Genomic DNA, 22343 nt, shown 5'->3' on the forward strand with positions numbered 1-22343 from the left:
AACAACCTACTGCTCCCGCCTCTGCGAAGACGCAGACCTAGCCACCCACCAAACCGAATGTGACCAACCACCCTCCCCTCTATCACCCCTACACCATCACCACCACCAAGATCTACCCTCCATCCCAGAAGAAGGAAACCCCTTCATCCCCTCCCACCACCTCCCCCTCCGCATAGGAACCCCTCACACCCGCCTCCTAACTAACAAATACCTCCACAACCTGCCCCAATAAGACGTCTTCACCATCCTAATAGACGCCTACCGCCTCCACCTCCACGAACAGTTCAAATACGGCGGCCCCGACAATAATACACCAAAAAAACCTCCCCACCACAACACATCTCAACCACCCGGCTCAGATAACACCACGCTCATCACCCACTTCATCACCCTCGCCTCCTGCCGTCTAAAGCCCAACCACCTCCTCCCACCCTGGTGGTCACCAACCAGCCTCAGCACCCTCCTCGACCTGGCCTCCGGTAACCTAACCACCTCCACCACCGCCCTCCTCCCCGACCTCCCTCCAGAAACAAAGGATTGGCTCAACCTCACCACCCGCCCAGCAATGTCGAAAGAGGTGCTTCGTTCTCACTACTATTATTCTCATAGTCAAAACTATCATCAACATGAAGCCGAAAATGACAACATCCAGTACGTCAGCAAACCGCCGGGCAGAAACAAACCGAATAGTATCAAAAGGGGCGACTTCATCCTCCAGCTCCGCTACCTCGCCCAGGTCATCTACGGCTGCCCAACCACAGCCGGCATCCCCTTCAAACCCACTATTGCCCTGCTGGCAGAAATCGAAAAGAGAAAAGGCTGGGTGGAAGAGACGCGGTTTTGGGAGTACTTACGGTCTTGAGGTCTTTGACCATATCATGACCTAGGACATGACATTACAAATGCCCCTGCCGTGTAAATCTGTCCGAATTCAAAAAAACTGAACACAGCTCAACAGCTCTATCACACCCAAGAGTAAAAAACAGCTTTAGCAATCACACCTTCACAAGGGTCACCCAAACGGCACACACATAATATGTTCATACCTAACAAAACGAAGCACATCCCCCCCTTCATCATCTACATGCCTTCCGTTTTCGCTAAGATTATCAAAAAACATAAAAACATTCGCGTCTTCCCTCCCCCATCCCAAAAGCCCATTTTCTTTGCTTCAATAACAACCCTTCATGTGTCTTCTACCCTCTCAAATCCCCATCACGGCTCTCGTGTGGCCCCATTACACTTTCAGCCATGCAACTTCCTTCACCCTTCAGCTCCATCCGATCACTTCTTCACCTCTCAAAAACACCCCTCCTCTGTGGATGCCACCACCGCCGTCGGGTATTCTCCTAAGACTTGACCAGCGGCGGGTTAGAACCCACCGCCGGTTCGGCCAACGGCGGTGCCGGCTCCGTCAAATCCGGGACCTCAACATCTGATCGAGTCCCATCAACAACCACCGCATCCTTCGTGCCGTTACCCTCCACCGAGTTCACCACAGCCTGACTCGACTCCTCCTCAACAGAACCCTCAACTGCCGTCGGTGTAAAGTCCGCTTCCGCTTCTAGTTTAGCAGGGTCACGGCCGTGTCCAAAATTACTGGCCGAGATACCAACCGCGGGCGTGTTTCCTTCAGCAATCTTGGCTTTCGTCTCATTGATAATCTTTTCTGCCTCGCTGAGCTTGCCCGAGGCAGACGCACTGTCCCCCTCGACGCCAATCTCCTTGCTGGACTGCTGGTCGAGAGTACCCTGCTTGTCAAAGCGAACGATCATACAAGAGAGGTTGTCAGTACTGAAGCGAGCAAGAGCGTGGTCAACAAGCTGTTTCGCTGCCGCGCCGGGGTCCATCGTGTTGCGGACAAGGTCGACAGCCTCTTGATCTGAGGCAACGTCCCACAACTGCAGGATATACGTTAGCATACATGGTACTTGTAGGGCAGGATTAGACCTATAAACATACCCCATCACAAGCAATAATGATAAACTCATCTTCATTTGGCTGCAAAACAGTCTCCGTAGTGTACGGGTGCCCTGTCACCAACTCCTTCATGTATGTGTCGCCCAACGCCCGAGTGACAGCAAGGACACCGTTCACGCGGTTGTTCAATATGAGGCCACCTGCTGCCGAGATGCGCTTGCCCTCATGCTCATCACTGCCCTTGTGATCATAGGATAGCCGCATAGCCTTGCCCGCCCGACAGAGAACGATACGGGCGTCGCCGACGTTGGCGGTATAGAGAACACGCTGCCTCTTGGAAGCATCTTTTAGCCTTGCATGCGCAGCTTCAGGGGCCGCTAATGACGGGGCGCTCTCCCCAGTCTTCGCCTCCTCCGCGGCCTTTGCCAACGCAGGTGCAATGGCCTGAGAACCAGTCACCGAGGCGTTGCTCGGGACCCGGTCTTCCCAACGAAGCACAGCGATGGCGGCGGTACAACCGCTGTTCTTGACTGGCAAGTTTGCCAGCTGCTGATCAACAGCAGTGAATGTTTGGTCGAGCAGCTCGGGTATCGGCGAGTTTGGATTCTTTTTGATGATGTCTTCGAGGATAAGATGAAGCTTCTTTCCGCACCAGTCGGCAGCAAACGTGCCGGCATGCCCGTCGAAAATCGCAAAGTACCCATTGTCCGTCTCTACCATGTCGCTGCCACCAGCCTCATCGGCATCGCCTGAAGACTTTGACGACTTGGAATCTGTACCGAGAGCCGGGGCTGGCGTACAGAGAAAGTTGTACAGGAATGCATGGGTGTCCTCCATCGTCCGCCTGCATCTCTTGTTGCGATCCTCCCAAACACCGACTTTGAAGGTAGATCGAGGGCCGGGGAGCGACGAGCCGGCGGCGTTGTTGTGCTGGCCCTGGGGCACGGCGAGTGCTTGATCTTTCTTGCCTAACTCTTCTAGAAGAGCCTGGTCCGTATTCTTAGAGTTAGCACCCGCATCGCTGTTGCTGCCCTTCCCAGACTGAGTGAAGAGAGTATTCTTCGCCTGGGCTATGAGGTTGCTGGCTTTGGCGCTCACCCCGCTGCTCCGGCGCTTCTTCTGCTCAGCCGAGCTGCCCGCGCTGGGAGGACTGCCATTGCCACTCCGCCTCTCGCCGCTCGCAGCCTGTTCGGTGGATTTGGTAGGCGATGGTGTAGCGCGGCCGGCGTCGTCCTTGTCCGGGGAAGGAGACTTGCTGCCAGCCTTACTGCTCGAGTCCGCGATGCCGCTGTCTGACTTGGAACTGCCAAACATCCTCAGCAGGCCTCCCTGGGAGAGACTGCGTAATTTGCTGCCTGCCAGATTGGATGTTTTAACGAAATAGGGGGCTTGAAAGGAGATGGCCCCAGACGTAATCGAGGGATTCAACCGGGAGCAGCGGAACTCGGTGCGCTTCGGTGTATGGACTTGGAAATAGGCGCTTGCGTGGCGGTGGTGGTGAAGATGTGCGAGTTGATCCAATGGGCCACGAGGTGAGACAGGATGGCAGTGATGGGCAAGAAGACAGGAGGGACAGGAAGATCGTTGGTGGGTTGGTGCCTGGGTTGTCTGAGGGGTCTTGTGATGGGAGGTGTCCTGGGATGATGTAATGGCCGCCCAAAGCTGCGGCGGCTGTTCTGGGTAGGTGCAGATGGCAAGGACTGCGGGAGTTGTGGGAAAGTGTGGAATCAGTTGGAGACGATGAGAGAATACGGTACGGTATGGTACGGTATGATGCTGTGTCTGACAGCGGGTCAACTCTCAGGAGGCCAGGCCGGTGTCGATCTGCCCGGCTGTGAGGCTTTGTCACGCCTGTCTCTGTGGCCCGTGGTTGTGTCGGTGGGTGTTGCTTGCAGGCGTAGCTGGGCGTCAGCGGCACGAAAGTGGGGTGATGAGAATCGATAGGCTGGGCACTAACGACCCTTGTCTCACAAGGTTGCCAAGATGTCAGGGTTGTTGGACAAGGCAGCCCGTGAGGTTCTTGGGCTACTTTGATGTTTTGACGATGTTCAGGTATAGGTAGGCAATAGGTGATGGTAGCAGAAGCTGTCAAATGTGTCTTCAAGGCTGTTTTCAATCATTGCAATTAGAAGCAGTGGTGGGGTGTACGCTGATGTAATGTTACATGCACCCCAGATGAGCGTGAACAAAGAACCGAGCTCTTGGGGACACCCATAGTAAACCCATAGATCATTTAAACTACCACTTCATAGTCCTGCTCCCAAAAATGTACATGCCTACACTTGTCATAAATCATCCGCCGCTTGGAAAGAATACCAGTGCGCCTTCCAGGTTGTTTAACAGAAAAGCAGAAACAGACGAGCCGGAGGAGGGTTTATATCATCCCCAGCCCCCATTAACGGCCTTGTAAACTTGGTGACTGCCCATAGAAAGCCGAACAGTTTCAAGTAGCACTCCAACTCCGTAAGAACCTAAACCCACAAGCCATAACCGGATACAACACCACGCCTCCGCAATCATCGTCTGAGACTGTCCAGCCGGGCTTGTAGGTCGTCGTCCCCGGGATCTGCTCCGCCGCCTTCTCCTCCAACCGCCTGCGCAATCTTGGTCTCCGGCACGGATTGGGACTGGAGACCTGAAGGTGTTTCGCCGAGCTATAATTTGAATTCAATCAGCACGCCAGAAGAAAAGTCTTGGCAGCCACTGGTACTTACTGCCTGGCTCAAGTCTACACCAATCTCCTCCAAGACCTGTTCCACAATCTCATCACCCTCCTCTTCAGCACCAACGTCCATGGCGTCATCAATAGCATCGTCCATCATCTCTTGCCTTTGCTCCATGATGTCGTTCTCCCGCTCAAACTCCATGGCGATTCGCTGTAGAGAGGGAAGGTTCATAGTACGGTTCATGCTCCCAAGTGCCATCGTAGCACCCTTCATCGCCTGCATCATCTGCTCGTTCGTGCGGTAGGTCTGGAGGCGGAGGGAGATCTTTTGCAGCTGGCTCTTCATGCCGTAGAACTTGTCAATGTATCGTCTGGTGCGAACCAAATCCTTTGCTTGAATCTTGCAAGCACCCATCTGGCCCTTCTGGGCGCTCTGGCGAATCTGGGCGACGAGAGCCTTCTCCTGCTTCTCCAGCTTGACGCGCTGCTGGTCCAATTCCCTGATCGCCTTGTCGAGGAGTCGCTGGTTCTTGCGCAGACGCTCGGCCGGCGTCATGCGCTTGCCGAAAGCCCATTCTAGGATCTTGAGATGGTCAGTCCTGACTATGCTGAGGTGTAGTGGGGCGGTGCGGGAGACTCACATTCATCTTGCCGGCTGTGATTCTCGAATGTGTGCAGAATTAGGTGTTGAGGGACGAAATGCCGGCAGACCTGCTGGGCCGAGGACGTGTGTAGTTGAGTCAATGAAGAAACCAAGAGCAGGCTGCGCCGAAGTTGGTGGTGGTCTTGGTTGTCTTGGAGATGCGCTATCAGTCAAGGCAACGGCCTGTAATCCAGCCGCGGACGCGCAAGCCACTCTGAGGTTTTGAGCCACACCACGCTAAACACGGACGCTGACAGCTTACAGGGAAGCAAACCCACAGTGACCTCATCCAAACCCAGCTTTTGCCCCACAAATTGCATGCGTTCATGACCCCAGGACAAGGTCATGGGAGTCTGTATCTCAAGAGGGAATGCAAGGGGGGCTCATTTTGGTCAGAATATAGGATAGTGAATACTGTTAGAGTATATATAGCTTATTTCTGCTCTTCAGACCCTTTGTTCACCTGTTAGCCCGCGCGGGGCAGTATCATGATCTCAAAGTATAGAGCTCCGTATGGAAGTAACGCCCTATCGGTGCTATCAGAAAATGGAATGTTCGGAAGGGCAACAGCCAATCAGAATGTGCCTTTCCTTGCGACGAACGGGAGATTTGCCGCTCCGCTAAAAATCATGCGGACGATGGGGAGCCATGATGAAAAACGTCAACCGAACAATTGCCCGACCTGCCATAGCCTACGGAAGTACCCAAACCTTCGTTATGAATTTTGACTAGACTGTCCTGCACTCCCTCTCCCCTCCACCCTCCCGATACGTGGCACGCTGTCACCATGAGCCAAGAGTACTTTTCGCCAAAGGGCAAGGGTGTCCGGCGGCCCAACGACAATGCCACTTCCGATGCCGATGCCCATCATGAGCCGAGTGACGCCGACTCAAATTACGACCGCCCCCCGCGCGCTTCGACCGCGCCCTCGTACATGACTGTAGGAAACGGTTCTTCGGCAAACGCTGCACGACTTCAAGCCATGCTGGAACAAGACTCTGGATACGGCGGCAGCATCGCCGGTGACGACGTCAACTCGTCGCTTTTCAACCCGGCGTCTTCGGGCTGGGACAATGTGATTCACGAAGACCGACCAATGCGTGGCAGCCATAGCAACGAAGCCGACCGCTCCGCTCAGGCCAGCGCCGTCCATCAGCTTTGGTACAATCAGCACCGAAACACCCTCGGCCGGGCCATCAGCACCGTCATCGAGCTCTTGAGCGACCTGCAACGCTTCAACGAAACATGGCCTGCCCACTACCCCTCAGTCCAGCGGGCTGCCCTCGATTCCCCCTCCCACCCGTCATTGAGACCCGGTTTTCACCAGGCATACTCGACCGCGGGTGATCTGGCAAATGGACCGCAGTTCAACGCCGCTCAGCCGCCCCTCCGGCGAGCTATGACCTCCGTCGAGGACGCCGCCGCCGCCGCCGAGTCCAGCCGAGCCGCCGAGACCAGAACCGTCGCCGAGCCCCGTCTTGTGTCGCCTCAGATAGCCCAGGAATTTTCCGTCTTGAAGTTGGATTTGAAGCTTGGTTCCCTCCACCAGACGGAACTGGTACACTCGCTGGAGAAGAGCTCGGTTGCTGCGTTGCTGGACGGGAAGATTCAGTCCAGTATCAGACATCTACAGGCTCTTCGGGAGCGTATCGAGGACACCTCCAGCAAGGTCTTGGTCACGGGTGATTTGAACGCTGGCAAATCGACATTCTGCAACGCCCTTTTGCGACGAAAGGTTCTCCCCGAAGATCAGCAGCCATGCACGAGCATTTTCTGCGAGGTATTGGATGCGAGGGAAAACTGCGGCATTGAGGAGGTTCACGCTGTACACAGGGATGCTGTTTACAACCGTCACGACGAGGCTACCTACGATGTGTATCCTCTGAAGGACCTCGAGAGAATTGTGATCGACAACACCGTGTACATGCAGTGCAAGGTCTATGTCAAGGACGCCAGGTCGATCGATGAATCTTTGCTGAATAACGGTGTGGTTGACATCGCCCTTATCGACGCCCCCGGTCTCAATATGGATACCACCAAGACTACAGCTATTTTTGCACGACAGGAGGAGATTGATGTTGTGGTGTTTGTGGTCTCGGCCATGAACCACTTCACCCAAACGGGTACCGAGTTCATTCGAGCGGCCGCCGCTGAGAAGGCCTATTTGTTCGTCGTGGTCAACCATTTCGACAATATCAGGGACAAGGACCGGTGCCAGAAGCAAATTCTCACCCAAATCCGCGGTCTCAGCCCCGCGACATACAAGGAAGCCGGTGAGCTCGTGCACTTCGTCTCCAGTTCCGCCATCCCAGTAGCACCAAACCCCCCTGGAGGCCCCGGCGGCGGTGGTGGTTCAGGAAGCTCCAGCGGCGGCGGGTTCGGCGATGACCCGGGTGATAATGACCCCAAGGGCAAGGGCAAAGACAAGGAGATGGCCAGAGACTTTTCTGCCCTCGAGCAGTCTTTGCGTAGATTTGTGCTGGAGAAGCGCGCTCGCTCCAAGTTGGCTCCTGCCAAGACATATCTCACCAACATTTTGAACGACGTCAACGTTCTCGCTACTGTCAACACCGAAGTTGCCCAGGCGGAATACGACCGTGTGAACTCGGAGCTGCAGGCCCTGGAGCCCCAGCTTGAGGCTGGCAAGAGGGCCAGGGCAGAGATCAGCGAGCAGGTTGACCGGACCATCGAGGACACTTGCCAGGAGGTCTACGACTACTCTCGCACGACCATCAACTCGGCCATCAACCACGCCGGCGATGATAACCTGGGAATTGAGTACCCCGGTCTCTTCAGCGCCTTCCAGTATGCCGATGGTCTCAAGGCTGCCATGCTTTCCCACATTGCCGCCTCGGTCGTCCACTGCGAGGAGAACGCCAGAAAGAAGACGGTTGCTGGTGTCGAGTCGATCAAGAAGCTGGGTATCAAGCATCTGGGGGATGAGTACCAGAACCTCAACTTCAAGTCGGAGGTCATGTTCCAGGGCCGGAAGGATGCTTTGGCTCGTCAGGTGGACATTTCTACCGAGTTTGCGGACTTTGTCGACTTTTCGACGCTGATGCAGAGGGAGGAGAAGGCCGGCATGGCGCTCACGGTGGCGGGTGTGGTTGGTACAACTGTTATCAGTGGGTACAGCCAGGTGAACCTCGCTTTTAGAGCGGCTCAGATTTTGGGAAGTGAGAACTTGAGGAAGTTGATTATTCCGGGTGTTATTGCTGGTGGTGAGTTTTTTCTTTTCTCTTGTGTGACCATTATCAATAAGCTGACATTTTCCACAGCTGCTGCTCTGGCGTTTTATGTCCTCTCTCAGATCCCTCACTCCCTTCCTGCCCGCCTCAGCCAAAAGATTGCCACGCAGCTTGAGGCGATGGATTATGTTCATCAGAACAGCAGCCGGATTTCGGGGAAGGTGAGGAAGGTGTTGCTCATTCCGGCGAATAACCTCAGGGTTGGGCTGCAAAAGTCGGTGGAGCAATTGGGCGCGAGGAGGGATGAGACGGTCAAGGTGAGGAAGGAGAGCAGTGATGCGTTAAGGTATTTTGGGAATCTGGTGCAGAGGAGTGCGCATCAGAGGCAGGTGGTGGAGGGGGTGGATTTGGATGGGCATCCGCCGGGTATGGCGGGGCATCCGGGGTATTGAGGGGGAGTTGTATAGTATGATTGATTGTTGCACATGATGAAGATGGGGCGTTATTTGGCTTGGGGGGCTGGAGGAAAAGGGGAGGGTTGGAAAATTGGAGAGGTCCTGAGATGCATACGTGAAAACAGCGAACTGATGGGAGGAGAGAAGGGGGGTGAGGGGGGTATGAGTTATATCACAAGAACCTGAGTTATTTTTCTACGCTCTCTCTTTTTTTTTTTTTTTTGTGGATGAGGATCTCCTAGATGATGGCTTTCTTTTGTTGAGTGCGTGTGATGATTTGTGGATCGGGGGAGAGAAAAATGTCGAGGTTGTGTAGGCAGGCAGGCAGGCAGGCAGGTAGAACAAAACAATCAAATAAGGCCCTCTCCAATTCGATATTCTCCAGTTTAACAACTGAGGCTTCCCTTTGGTAAACAAACACACAGCTCTTGTGAGTAATACAATGCTTTTCTTTCCTATTAAGCAAACATCGGAACTCTGGAGTCGGCAAAAAACAAAAAGCTCGCTCACATCCACACTTTATTGGATTGTGGTGCCCAGCGCTGAAAACTCCCAGAGGCTTACCACTTGGCCATTTGGCACAGAGTGTGCTGCTGTCCTTGTTGGTTGGTAGTTGCTGGAAGAAATACAAATACCGTGGTTGTGTTGCTCCTTTCTGTTGTCGTCGACAATAAGGAAGCAAAGTGAGACTTTGGATATGAACTGGGTGGGTGGTGTCTTCCCCTGTTGTCAAACACAAAACCCGTCAATACAAGGTACCTACTATAAATGTTTGTACATTTCTCTCATTCAACAGATACATCTATCTACCCTACCCTATCTTACACACTCCCTCCTTACTTGCCCACCCATCTAATTCCTCCCCAACTTCCAACTAGCAATAATATCCTGTATCTGCTCCCACCCAATCACCTCCTGCCTCCCATTCCCATGTTGACTCGCCTCCTGCAACACCACCGTCGGCGCCCCTGACCCCCCGCCCGGGTTGTTCACCAACCCACCAAGCACCTGCTTCGCCACCCTCCTCAGGTCCTTCGGCGTCAACCGGTTGATCTGGCGCGTCATCTCCCTCACTGGGATCTTCCTCCCGTGAACCTGCACCTGTCTTCCCAAATCTTCCAGCTCAACCATCCTGCTCTCCAGGTTCATCAGCAAGCTCGACCGGAGCTGGTTCTTGGCCCGGTTGACCTCTACCTCTCCAAGGCCCGTGTACCCCGAGTCGTGGGTGAGAGCCTGGAGCTCGCGACACATGACGTGGAGCATGGGGATGGTGCGACCTGGATAACATGAAGCTGCGATGCCGAAGAGACCAGAGTCCTTGTAGGAGTGGTTGAAGGCTATGCAGGATTCTACCCAGCCGTGTTGGTTGAGGACGTTGGTGTACAGACGAGAGTACATGCCCTTTCCTGGGCCGCCGGCGGAGAAGGAGCCGCCGCCGCCAAGAAGGGTTTGAAGAGTGGCCAAGGCAAAGATATCTGGAGAGGAGATGGGAAGGCCTTCGAAGCAGAGGTGGATATGGGAAAATGTGGGGAGATTGGGGTTGATTGGTGGGGGCTGAGTTGGGAGGGTGAGGAAGCCGCCGGTATATGTAGCTGGACGGTTGAGGTCGGCTTCGGTGATGGGGGTGACTACTGGGCGAAGCATTGAGGATGGGGAAGATGACTGTTGTGGGGCGAGGTTCTTGAGAATCTTGCCAAACAGGCCGGAGGGTTGTTCGGGTTCTGGGGATGTTGGTGGTGTTGAGGCAGCTGAGGAGGCCTCGCTTGATGAGTCGGTGGGAGTGGTTGGTTCTGATACAATCGGTTTTGAACGCTCCATATCACCAAAGTATTTCTGTGCAAGCTCGACGGCCTCGGCGTGAGGAACACCGGCAAAGGCCACTACCATGCGGTCTGGTTGGTAGAAGGCGTCCCTGTAGGCCTGGATAACGTCCTTGTTGATAACGCTCAGCCTCTCCTGAGGGCAGAGCAAGGGGTTCCCTAATGTGTTGTCCTTGAAAGCAGCTGTATGAACCAACTCGGGCAAGATCAGCTCCGGTTTGGACCAAATCTCTCCCACTTCGTACTCGGCCGTCTCGAGTTGTTGAGCAATTTCCTCGTCGGTCAACTGGGGGTTTCGGATCGTGTCGGCCAACAGTTCCACGGTGGTAGGAATGGCAGAGTTGAAGGTTGCTGCTTGGTACATCATGGATTCTCTGGAAGAAGCGCATTGGATATTGCCGCCCAGTTGCTCTACTGTCTCCAACATCTCGTCCGCTGATCGTGATCTTGTCGACTTGAAGGCTAGCCTGTCCATGATGTGACTGGCTCCCCGGAGGGAGTCGTTCTCGTATCGTGACCCGGCATCGATGTAGACTCCCACTCCCGAGAAGGCATCGGGCAAATCCTCAGAGGCGACTCGAATTCCATTTGGTAGCGTGGTGATCTTGTCGGTTTCTGTTGGGTCCTGCAACCGAGGGATATGTTAGCCATGTATTGCTGGCCTGACTCTGTCATTGCTCTTCGTCTCATCTCACTCTTGTTGCACGTTTATTAGCCTTTGCCTCCCGATGTGCCCTTTCGTATTTCAAGACATGCTCAGTGGCATAGCGCCTTGGGCCGACAGGCGAGTAACTCGGCCTCGCGGGGTGCCATGGCAGATGTGTCTGGTTCAACAGCCTCGTGGGCCGGCAGGATCTAAACATGACTGCGGCGAGTGGTCCGGAAGCAGCAGACCAGGTGACAATCCGGCTTGCGCGAGGCTGAAATATCGAATGCGATCTTCCTGAGGGGGTTGCGCAACTCAACAAGCACCCACCAAGGCAGATCCATCCATGATGTTCTTGAGCTTATCGATAAGAAATTCGCAGCAGCACTACGGGTGGGCCTTACGTAAGGCTGCGACTACCCCTGCACCATCACCAGCATGCAGCTGGCCAAGCACACACACAGTCAGCAACACAGTGCGCATGGCCCAGCCAAGTGATGTAAAAAGCAGGGTTGATAAAATCATGCGCCGCGCAGAGCAGAGACAAAGCTGCAACGGCTGACCTCGACACCGACTCCTACGACAGACAGAATCTTGGCTGTTCGACTTCGTGAGGGGACACGACAGGAAGGACGGAAAAATAAACACTGGGATATCAGAAAACCTGGAAGTAAGGGAATTATCCCAGATATTTCTGGAACACTGAGCTACTACTAGACTGTAAGAGTTTCCCATCGGTCCTGCGAGTGTGGCGGCCTGGCCGACCGAAGCGGTTGAACCATACATGGCTGCTGCTGACCTTTCTGCCCTATCAGTCGCGCCTAGGGGAAGCCTAGGCTCTGAACGCCCCCCTCAGCAAAACCCCAAATCTCCCAACCACTAAACCGCGACGTGCTTGTTACGATACCCACCGCAAATTTCACCCCCTTTGACAACGTTTTCCATCCCGCCTCGTTTTTCTGCCTCCATGTAAACCTCGGTGCGCTCTTTGACTTTGCTCAATGTTTACACAACCTGTAGCCTCGCCCACATCCCCGGGGGCTCCGGTATCACCTGGTCCAGTCTCGCCCACAAGGACCAGTCGCCTGAGAGGCCTGAGTTACTTTCGTAATTACACCCAGAACCACCTCCTGTCCCGCGAGCACAGCGCCCACGCCCACGCCCACGCCCACACCAACCAGAGCCACCAACAACACCACCAGGCAAACTCCCCGACTCACAATCCATCCTTGAACTCTCCAGCACTCCCCTCTCCCGGTCTGCCTATCCCCCCTCCCACGTCAGAAGCCAGCAGCCATTATAATCATAATAACATCACCAACGCTACTACCAACAACACCCACGGCCACCCCTCGCACACAAGTCGGTCCAATCCCTTCTTGCAGCCCGCCCCGACACTAGCCCAACCCCTCGTCCTCCCGCCCTCCACCACATCGCAGACCTCCTCCGGCCTTTTCCCCGGCGATCCTTTGAATTCTGCCCTCACCGAAAGATCTGGAGGAGTTGGAGGACTTGCCCCTCCCGCCAACACCACCATCATGACCCGGGCTCGTTCCGCCACCGTAGGGGATGCCGTCTTGTCGCCCGACCCAGGAAGCTCGAGCGCCGACATCCTCCCCTCGATCCGATTCAGCGCCTTTCACGACACCCGTGCTACTCGCCCGTCCCTCAAGTTCCCCACCATCTCGCGTACGCTCCCAACTGGCAATGAAGTGATCCGCGTAGGCAGATACTCGGAAAGAGACAACCAGCCCAATATCCCCAGCAACATGCCTTCTGCGGCGCCCGTAGGGTTCAAGAGCAAGGTTGTGAGTCGACGGCACTGCGAGTTCTGGTACGAGGATGGCAAATGGTACATCAAGGACGTTAAGAGTAGTTCTGGCACCTTTCTCAACCACATCCGTCTCAGCCCCCCCGGCACCGAGTCGAAGCCATTTGCGGTGAACGATGGTGATATTGTGCAGCTGGGTATTGACTTCAAGGGCGGGGAGGAAATGATCTTTCGCTGCGTCAAAATGAGGCTTGAACTAAACCGCGGGTGGCAGAATAAACTTAACGCCTTCAAGTAAGTCTCCTCGTACATGTACACCCAGAAATCTGGGCGCCACCCGCTCGAATACTGGCTTCATGTACTGACACTCTGATGCTAGCCTAACCTCACACAAACGCCTTCGAAACATGACGGCTGGCTCGGCCCAAGACTCTTCAGCTCAGTCTTACACCCAGGACTGCTCAATATGTCTGAATAGCATCGCGGTAAGTCTTGGTACCCCTGGCGAACTCCACTTGGTTAGCCAACAAGGTTCTAACTCTGTTGCAGCCATGCCAATCCTTATTCGTCGCTCCATGTTCCCACACATGGCATTTCAAATGCATCCGAGCCCTGCTCAACTCCCCGTCCTACCCCATTTTTATCTGTCCCAACTGCCGCGCAGCCGCCGACCTTGAGGCCGAAGTAGAAGACCCCGAAGAATGGGAGCAGCTGGATTCCGACGAAGGGGCCAAGTCCAACCCTGAAGGGACCTTACTAGCCCCCGCTACCAGCGAAGCCCAACCACGAAAGTCTAGGGAGTCTGTCCGGGCCACCCGACAAGCTACCCTGATTGCGCCGCAGCAACCACCTCTACCAATCCCTGTTCCAGTAATACAAAGCGAAAGTGAATCAGATGTGGTGATGGTGGATGTTCCAGCACAGCAGCAACAGCAACAGGCACCTCCCGTTGCAGAAATCACACTCATCGACACACGAGAGCCAACAATGAGCACAAATGCAAGCCGCCCACCATTTCAACATGCCCAGTCAAGCCCCGTGCCCATTCATCATGCATCTGGGCACAGGACACCATCTCCTACGGGTCCGTTAATCGCCGGTAACAACGAGGGGCCGATCACGCCGAGGAATGATGCCGGGCCATGGGTCTTTGACGGAAGTGGGCTGAGGCAGAGGGCGGACGGGGGAGGAGCAACGGCTCAGGGTGCGCTACCTGCCACTGACACTGCGAGCTTCGAGCGTGTGATGCAGAGTACTAATGAATTTTCTAGGTTGAATGAGCACATCGCCAGCCAGCAGCAGCAACCAAGTTCACCACGGGTTTTGCCGTCATTAAGAGATTAATTGGTGTTGCGTTTTGGGGGAGTTCGTTGGAATTTGGTGTCTACCTCTCACCGCTACTACATATATTTGCTGACGGAAACGAAGGCACGACAGCAGGAATGGGGTGTTGATTCGGTATGAAGCATGTATCTCTCTTTTTTCTTCTTGTCTGTGAAGAGGACAAGAGAGGGAGAAGGAGGGACAGAGAGGGAAACATTGCGAGTGTTTTTTTTCTTCTTTTTTTTTCTTTTTTTTTTTGCAATTTGGGCATTAAGAACGGAGTTTTCATATCAATATCTTTTTTTCTGATTGGAGTGGGAAGGGGGAAGGGGGGAAACATTGCAACATTGCAACACAACACAAACAGCAGAAGGAATGGGAGGGGGAGGAAGGTGGAAATCTTTGTTTGCTTTTTTCTTGGATGGGAATGGAAACGGATAATTGACCTTTGGTTTTGGTTTTTTCTCTCTCACACTCACACACACTCGCAGTCATCAAGTCCCTCCTCTTGTTTTGCTGCTTTTTTTGTTTTCATTGCGGTTGTGTTGTTGATGTTTTTTGCTCTAGGATATATTATTCATCGCTGAAGAACTGTTGAATACTTGTTGTGATATCCCTCCTCCCCCCTCCTTCTACTGCTTCATTGCTGTGTGTTCTATGCAAGGCAGCTAAAGGGAGTTGATTGACTAGGTAGGCACGAAACGCAAAAGCAGAGCGGTTTGCATCGAGAAGTACCTAGCATTGATATTCTTTCTGCGTCTGTTTTCTTGAAAGGAAACAGGGGTTTGGAGAGTACGGGTTGTGGTTTGTGGGATGGAAAAACATGGCGAGGAAACCTAACAGAAAACCCGAAAACTAACACAAGTATCTCGAGAGGAGGACTACTGAAGGGTGACCAGGGGGGTTCTTGCAAAGAGGGGCCTATTTTCACAGAGCAGCAGCTTCGTGGAATTTCTACAAAAAGCCTTCACTTTCTAAGTCTTGACACAACGAAAACAACATCTCCTCCTACGGGGTATTCAAATACTCAAATCTAACCCCTTATCCTTTACCTCCCCCTCCCACCAAAAACCTGCCCCCAACCCGCTCAATCTCCCTCCCCTCGTTCGTCCCCCGTCCCGCCGCCTCCAGCAACCTCAACCACGCGTCCCCATCCTTCAACTTGACCGCCTCCTCCGCCGCCCTGACCCTCATCCCGCACTTCTCATACATGGTAATCGTAGCCCCCTGCTCCAACCCCGTGCACTTTGGCACAAAAACCGCCGCCAGCCTGGGGTTGCCCGCCTGGAGGCACTGGTTGAAGAACGGCTCCCACCCAATCGGGCTCTTCCGCTGTTTAGAAATCTCCTCAATCTCGTTCCAGTCTCTTTTTGCTACCAGGGCCTGAAGCCTATTGTTACCCTGGTGTTAGTATCTGCAGATGAACAGCGGGAAAAAGAGGGGAGAAACACATACCTAACCCACCACGCTACCCTCTCCGGCACTTTGAACTCCCCCTGTATCTTCTTCGCCCTGCCACTGTACCCCAACCGGTAGAGCTTAAACATTGTCTGGTTTACGCTCAAGCCGGTAAAGTTATCACCGAGGTCACGGTCGAACCCCTCTTGCATTCTCAGCAGCAAATTCGCTTCCCTCACCGCACCGATCTCGAATACGTTCTCCTTGGGGTTATCAGCCAGCAACTTCGCCGCCAAGGCCAACTTATCACCCGCGGTCCTGCTCTCCGGTTGACGTAGCGCCTCCCTCACAAACACCGCCGCGCCGTCGACACGACGATCGTCTTGATAGTAGAGGTCTTTCAGCATGGCTGTGTCCTCGTGGCCGTCACCGTCTCCCTCGTGAGCAGCTGCTTCAACCAGGGCGGTGGCGGTAGGGCGGGAGTTGATCACGCGGAAAAAAGACGCGAGGGGGAGTTTGCGGCGGAGTTGGTGGAGGACAAAGTAGATGAGGTCTGTGTCGCCTGATTCGATTGCTTTGTCTAGGGCGAGCTCGTCTTCTTCCATGGAGAGAAGTAGTGGGACTTGTCTACCTGCTCGGGGCTCGTGGTTAAGCAGTTCGGTAGCTAGACGACCCCTTCCCTCTTCGTAGGCGGCTCTGGCGATGGCTTCGAACGAGATGCCCGGTTTGCCGGAGAGCTTTTCGACTATTTTGCGGCAGGCGGTGTCGTCGTCTTCGGAGCCGAGGCGGACTTTGGCTGACGCCCAGTGGACGTAGATTTTGTCGGTGGGGAGGCGGAGGTAGGATGCTATGCGGAGAGCGAGAAGGTATTCATGGCGGTTGAGGAGACGGGTGATGAGTCCCGAGGGCGAGAGGCGTTGGTATTGTTCGTAGGACAAGGGGAGGCCGATTTTGTAGTTGCGTACAGCATTGAGAACGCGGAGGGTCTCGCACATGTCGACAAAGTCATCGCTGTTGTAGATATCAAGAACGGATTTGCCAAAGGAAGCGGCTTTGAGGAGTTGCTTTTGCCAATGTTCACTGAATTCTTGACCGGCAGCGTTGACGCATTTGTCCACTGCTTCGACAAGGTGAGGACGTATGAGCTGGACGTTGTCATCGGCCTTTGGGGACTGCATTTCGAGCTGCTCGACGGCATCTAGGAGGATGGATGCCGGCGAGTCTGAGCCCAGTTTGAACACCTCTTCCGTGTCCTCTGGTACTTTTTGAAGGAAATCACATCTATCATTGGCAATGATCCTTACACCATCATAGTCTGTCATTCATTAGCATACGATGAGGGCTGATCTTTAAGGCTACTCACCAGGTAACAGATGGACACGGCCACTGTCGTAATAGAACTTGGCCGATGACCCATATGGACCAACGAGATGGACCTCGTCTTCCCAAGCGATGACAACAGCGTCTTTACCACACCACTCGACGTATTTTGGTGGGATCTTGGATTTGGAGTCATGCTCGCTCAGGTTCTCCTCAAAAGTGCTGTTGATAACGTATACTCTGCCGGCCTTGGTGTATAAGGCGACAAACTTTCCGTTTGGCGATACAGTGATATGAGTGAAGGGTCCTTGATCCAGGCCTCGATCGTCACAAGCTGCGGCATCGGAAACATAGATAGTTTGGCCAATGCTCAACAGCACTTCGACAGACCGAGAGTTGGTATATGACGGCGGTATAAGACTCCACGAGTGAACCTCTCCCTCGGGAGGTGGTGCAAGAAGCTTCGGCCGAGGCTCGCTATATGATGAGACTGAGACGAGAGAGTTGTTGTTCAACAGCACAACCAGCCCATGGGCATAGAATCGGCATGACTTAACACCCGAATCCTCAGCACCATTTCCCAGAGAGAACTGTGTAAACTCTCCCTGTAAATCAAAGTAACATCTCACAGTACCGTCGGCGGTGACGACCAGCAACTTCTCATCCTCAGACCAGCCAAGGCCCTTGATAGAGCCGCTGTCCCATGGGATAGAGAGTATGGGCTCACCCCCAGCGCAGCTGTAAATGTCGATGCTTGGTTTGGATGTTCTTGTGGGCTGGTAAGCTACCAGTTTGCCTTCATCACGATATAAAGCTGTCGGGTGTCAACATCAATGAACGGAAACCGGGGAAACGCGGGTTGCATCCACACTCACCTATAGCACCGCTATAAGGTGCACCAGCGACGATGTAGTTGTCAAGGTCCAGATCCTGATCAAAAACCTGCGTATACAGCTGAACCTTGCGGTAAAAAGACGGGCCAAGCTGTTCCCAGCCTGCAGTTGGATGAGCGACGTCCATCTTTTGTCATCTCCCCATATTTGGTCTCTGTGGATGTTGTTTGGTGATGGATAGTGCGGATATCCCAGCAGCTCACTGAAGCTCGGGGAGCTCACCGGCCGTGACGCCGCAGCCCGCCCGCCCAGGCTCCAACTGTGAGCTGGCCCGGCTGACCCCAAAATCCACACTGTGCGCCTCCTGCCGTTTGGCAAATGAGGCAACCCCAACCCCCAAGCCAGACAAAACCCCTGTCACAATGGCGGGATTTCAGCTGTAAGCTCACCAGCTCACGTCGTTTAACTCTCACTGCATTGTTGCCCGACTTTAAACTCTCGGGCACCTTGCTTTCCGTTGCTTTAAACTTGTTTCTCTTCATTCTTGTCTTTGTCGGGTAATACTTCCTTCCATCTATCATCCCATCCCCCAACCATGCAAAACTGGCGAACAGAATACATCACCGGAATCAAGGATGCCGAGAAGCAACATCCCGTCAACCGGGAGCTAATCGCAGCATGTCAGTTTTATCCACCCACAAGACCGACAACACCACCAACCCCGCTATCACCACCTCCCCTCCCCTCCCCTCCCCTCCCAACTAACCTCCCTCCTTCTCTCTCAGACTCCCAACTCTGCGACCGCCTCTCCACCCTCGAAGCCGAAAAAGCCCTCCTCCAATCTCAACTCCAACAACAACAACAACAACAACAACAACAACAACAACCCCCTCCTTCCTCCTCCCGGAAAACCACCACCACCACCCCGCCTCCAACCTCCTCCCCCTCTTCTGACGATACCAACGCAACTATTACCCGCCTCCGCCTTGACCTAACCGAAGCCCTCCGCTCCAAATCCCAATTCCAATCCCGCCTCGCAAAATCCGACGATGAGCTCGCCCGCCTCCGCACAAAAACCACCTCCGATTCCAAAGCCCTCGCAGACCTGACCGCCCAAGCCCGGACACTATCCCGCAAACTCCGTGACCGAGAAGAGGAACTCCGCGCGAAAAACAAGCTCGTCGCCGACGTCCAAGATGAGCTCGCCGTGCTAAACATGCAGCTCGACCAGGTGGAAAAGCAGCGCGCAAAGAGAGAGGCCGAGTACAACCACCTCCTGAGCCGGTATATGGTGCGCGTGGAGCAGGAGACCGAGGCGATGAATCTGGAGCATGACAAACCTTCTTCTTCATCAACAAAACAGAAGAGGTGATTTTGCGCGGTGGCAAAGCAATGTTGGCATCAGCCATATTCACAGGTATACTTGTGAAATGTATGGGGATATCTGAACAGAAAAGGTACGTATGCTATACATGCGGTTTCAGTCGCTCGCGCTATTCCTTCTCTTCTTTTCCGCTTCTTCTCTTTCTCCTCCTCCCTTTTTATACATGAAAACAATCCTGACAAGCCATACTCGTGCAAAGTATTCAACGCTTTCAACCTAAACCCAACAAACAGACCATATAACCGTCCTCCATTTCCATCCTAGCACCGCGCTTTTTTGAAACGCTCAACGTTTTCAAAAAGCAAAAACGCTCCTTGTCCTAACAGAAACAAAAGAAAAAAGAGACAGGAAAATTACTTCCTCGTCGAAATACAATACGTCCCCGCCGCCCCCGTCCAGCTGACGTACTCCTCCGGGTACGTCAAATGCTCCACATCCAAGATCGACGAAGCGACATCGTTCTCAGCCAGCTTGTTGTCGTGCACAAACGTCTTGAGCGACACAATCTTGCATCCAATCTTGAGGTCGAGAAACATGTTGACAAGGTTGTCGTTGAGCTGCGAGGTGAAGGCCTGATTGTTCACCAGCACCACGTCGGCCCGCTTAAGGGACTCGAGGATCGGTTCGTTCTTACGGAAATCGCCCCTCTCGAGGTAGACCTTTCCGGGCGCTACCCCCCACAGCCGGCAGCGGGCGGCGAATTCCTTTTTCTGCGCGTCGGCGAGGTTGCAGGCGTTTTCCATCATTTCGCATCCCCAACTTTCGCAGCCTATTTCGAGGGCTGCTTGGAGCACGACGTTGCCAACGCCGGATCCCAAATCGACAAAAACCATGTCCGAGGTCAGTTGGGTGCGCTCGAAAATGTCCGAGATGAAGGGGTGGAGGAGCTCGCCGTAGACGTTGTCGGTGCCGTTTTCGTACTTGGCGAGGAGCTCGACTTTGGGGGCTACGGTGCGGTCGTATACCTGGTCTAGGATGAAGGCGACGAGTTCCTGCGGGACTCCTCGCATGGTTTCTAGGTTCTTGGCGATCACACCTTTGCGCTGGAGGGCGAACAGACTTTCGCTATATTCTTTGAGCACTTCTTTGAAACCCTTGCCGTCGTTTAGATTTTTGCAGCGTTCTAACCGGCGGTAGATGCCGGAGTTTTGGTCTAGAAACGGGCGGGCTTCCTCTTCGGAGAGGTAGATGGATGCGACGTGGCGGACAACGGTCAGGATGTCTTGAGCGCCTTCGATCTTGTCTTTACCTTTTACCAGTTCGTATCTGTGGAAGAGGTGGACTGTTAGCTTTTTTCAATGCGCGCATATAGACTTGCACCTTTGTCGAGAACAAAAGATGGCAGTTGTAGAAGGTAGATATTAATATAGAACAAGCGTACTTCTCCTTGTGGTTCGAGCCCGGGTAGCGCAACCGGACGCCTACCTCATCTCTTGACAGTCCCATAACCGGTTGGCACTTTTCGCTGAGGCTGGCGACTTCGACGGCGTGAATTATTGGCAGCAACTCGCCTTCGGACTCCCTGTCGCCCTTCCACATCTTTGGGTGGCGGACCCGGCGGTTGGGGTCATGTCGCCGCAGCTGTTCGAGACGCTTGAGGCGCTTTCGTGGGTCGAGCTGGTCTTGCCAGTCGTCGTCGGAGGCGGAGTCAGAATCGGAGTCTGAGTCGAAGGACGGGGAGGCGGGGGAGTGGCTGGCTCGAGGTCGCTTTCGGCTGTTGCTGGATGTAGAGGAGGAAGGGACTTTCAGGGCGGAGGATGGGTCGAGGTAGCGGGAGGAGCCATTTTGGGACTTGCGGGCGGAGGGCGGGAGGGGGGAAGCGCGAGGTGTTGAGGTTGTGGAGGGGGATGCGCGCACCGAGGAGGTGATTCGGGAGGTGGAGGGGGGGGCGGAGGTAGATTTTGGCTTGGGTTTTTCGGGGAGGGTCTTCTTTACGGCGCGGACTTCGGTTTTTACTTTGAATTTTGATTTTTGGTTGAAGATACTCATCTTCGGGGTGGGACACGCTGGTGAGGCTTCGGGGGCGGGGGGGGTTTTGTTGGTAAAGTGGAGAAGCAGGGGGTATATGAGGGCGGTTTTGACCAAGAGTAGGGGGAGGGGGGTTGGGCGAGAGTGGTGGTTGGAGGGGATCGCAGGTGAAGCTGTATGGAATGGGATCTGGGAACGGAACGGGAGCGACGACGCGTGGCGCTGGCGCGACGGGAATATCGCTGTCGCAAGTATGAAAGACCGCTGTGAAGACGTCTTAGGTAGTTGGGCTATATGAAGAGTATCCGCCAAGGGTATAGTCGCCTTGTGGTACCGTATAGTCAGGAGAGGGGTCGTTGCTGGACGTGGGTTGCGGTGGTGGTGAGACACAGGTGTGGGAGGATTTCAGCTCGGTGAGGCGGCAGCGCTCATTTTCTCCCCGCTGAGCGTCAAGGCAAGGCGGCTTTGGCAGCTGCCAGCTCGCAGAAAGGCCGCGCTAGCGACCCTGCACTGTGGTGCCATTTCTCGAAGTCATGTGACTCGACTTGGCGGGACAGGTGCGAGTGGGGCAGGCGATAACGAGATAAGACGATACCGTCCGATAAGGAGCACCGATACGGATACAACCTCAGAGTCCTGTGTAAGTGGACGGTTGGCCTCCTTGTATTATCTCAGAGTACAGCACTGCAGTTTTGAAGCATGCTGATTGTACAAAGTCTCACACGAGAGCCACACGAGCCTGCTATGGTCTCAGTGTGAGGACCCTGTGTATCACCACGGAGCTTACGACGGACTCTCATGGAGATGACCATCTGTCTGCTTCTCAGACCACACTGGAGGCCCCTTGGTACTCTGAAGAGTGAGATAGAGCATCTCAACGGCCCTCGAAGCAATTGAAGCTGAATAGACGTGACACAAATCACATGCTCACGTGTAAAAAAGATTGTTCTGGTCCGTTCTACTGTATCCAGCTGGTTGGGATCACTGATCTACCGGTCTGTGAAGATTT

General features: G+C 54.2%; 8 protein-coding genes across 8 annotated transcripts; 3 read left to right on the forward strand and 5 right to left on the reverse strand.

Moving 5' to 3' along the window:
- Positions 1–955: 955 nt before the first annotated feature.
- MgPP2CL-1 (mgpp2cl-1, protein phosphatase 2C-like protein 1) lies at positions 956–3234 on the reverse strand (the record flags this gene model as incomplete). The annotated part of the gene is made up of 2 exons (XM_062950279.1): positions 956–1901; positions 1963–3234. 2 exons carry the CDS (start codon positions 3232–3234, stop codon positions 1350–1352), a joined length of 1824 nt encoding a protein of 607 aa, XP_062796277.1. The 3' UTR covers positions 956–1349.
- Positions 3235–4436: 1202 nt separating this feature from the next.
- DID4 (ESCRT-III subunit protein did4) lies at positions 4437–5620 on the reverse strand (the record flags this gene model as incomplete). Its single annotated transcript, XM_062950280.1, is given in 4 exon segments — positions 4437–4574; positions 4635–5168; positions 5227–5478; positions 5486–5620. Coding segments are annotated over 3 exon segments (678 nt in total). The 5' UTR covers positions 5233–5478; positions 5486–5620.
- On the forward strand, positions 5600–9259 carry FZO1 (mitofusin). The gene is made up of 2 exons (XM_062950281.1): positions 5600–8449; positions 8507–9259. Exons 1-2 carry the CDS (start codon positions 6016–6018, stop codon positions 8866–8868), a joined length of 2796 nt encoding a protein of 931 aa, XP_062796279.1. The 5' UTR covers positions 5600–6015; the 3' UTR covers positions 8869–9259.
- A 332-nt stretch (positions 9260–9591) lies between these two features.
- On the reverse strand, positions 9592–12600 carry MAS2 (Mitochondrial-processing peptidase subunit alpha). Its single transcript, XM_062950282.1, has 2 exons — positions 11387–12600; positions 9592–11316 (listed from the first exon to the last, which is right to left on the reverse strand). Exons 1-2 carry the CDS (start codon positions 11552–11554, stop codon positions 9724–9726), a joined length of 1761 nt encoding a protein of 586 aa, XP_062796280.1. The 5' UTR covers positions 11555–12600; the 3' UTR covers positions 9592–9723.
- QC764_706420 (uncharacterized protein) lies at positions 11883–14562 on the forward strand (the record flags this gene model as incomplete). The annotated part of the gene is made up of 4 exons (XM_062950283.1): positions 11883–13402; positions 13488–13593; positions 13658–14312; positions 14411–14562. The coding sequence occupies exons 1-4, from the start codon at positions 12339–12341 to the stop codon at positions 14560–14562; spliced, it is 1977 nt and encodes a 658-aa protein (XP_062796281.1). The 5' UTR covers positions 11883–12338.
- Positions 14563–15472: 910 nt separating this feature from the next.
- vps16 (Vacuolar protein sorting-associated protein 16) lies at positions 15473–18270 on the reverse strand (the record flags this gene model as incomplete). Its single annotated transcript, XM_062950284.1, has 4 exons — positions 18025–18270; positions 17193–17963; positions 15887–17144; positions 15473–15821 (listed from the first exon to the last, which is right to left on the reverse strand). The coding sequence occupies exons 1-4, from the start codon at positions 18167–18169 to the stop codon at positions 15473–15475; spliced, it is 2523 nt and encodes an 840-aa protein (XP_062796282.1). The 5' UTR covers positions 18170–18270.
- Positions 18271–18445: 175 nt separating this feature from the next.
- Positions 18446–20758, forward strand: ATG16 (autophagy protein 16, interacts with Atg12p-Atg5p). Its single transcript, XM_062950285.1, has 3 exons — positions 18446–18662; positions 18768–19439; positions 19566–20758. Exons 1-2 carry the CDS (start codon positions 18578–18580, stop codon positions 19352–19354), a joined length of 672 nt encoding a protein of 223 aa, XP_062796283.1. The 5' UTR covers positions 18446–18577; the 3' UTR covers positions 19355–19439; positions 19566–20758.
- On the reverse strand, positions 19362–22342 carry DOT1 (Nucleosomal histone H3-Lys79 methylase). The gene is made up of 2 exons (XM_062950286.1): positions 20748–22342; positions 19362–20632 (listed from the first exon to the last, which is right to left on the reverse strand). Exons 1-2 carry the CDS (start codon positions 21353–21355, stop codon positions 19720–19722), a joined length of 1521 nt encoding a protein of 506 aa, XP_062796284.1. The 5' UTR covers positions 21356–22342; the 3' UTR covers positions 19362–19719.
- Between the last annotated feature and the right edge of the window lies 1 nt (position 22343).

Source organism: Podospora pseudoanserina, assembly GCF_035222485.1.
Source record: "Podospora pseudoanserina strain CBS 124.78 chromosome 7 map unlocalized CBS124.78p_7.2, whole genome shotgun sequence".
NCBI classification, from domain to species: Eukaryota; Fungi; Ascomycota; class Sordariomycetes; order Sordariales; family Podosporaceae; genus Podospora; species Podospora pseudoanserina.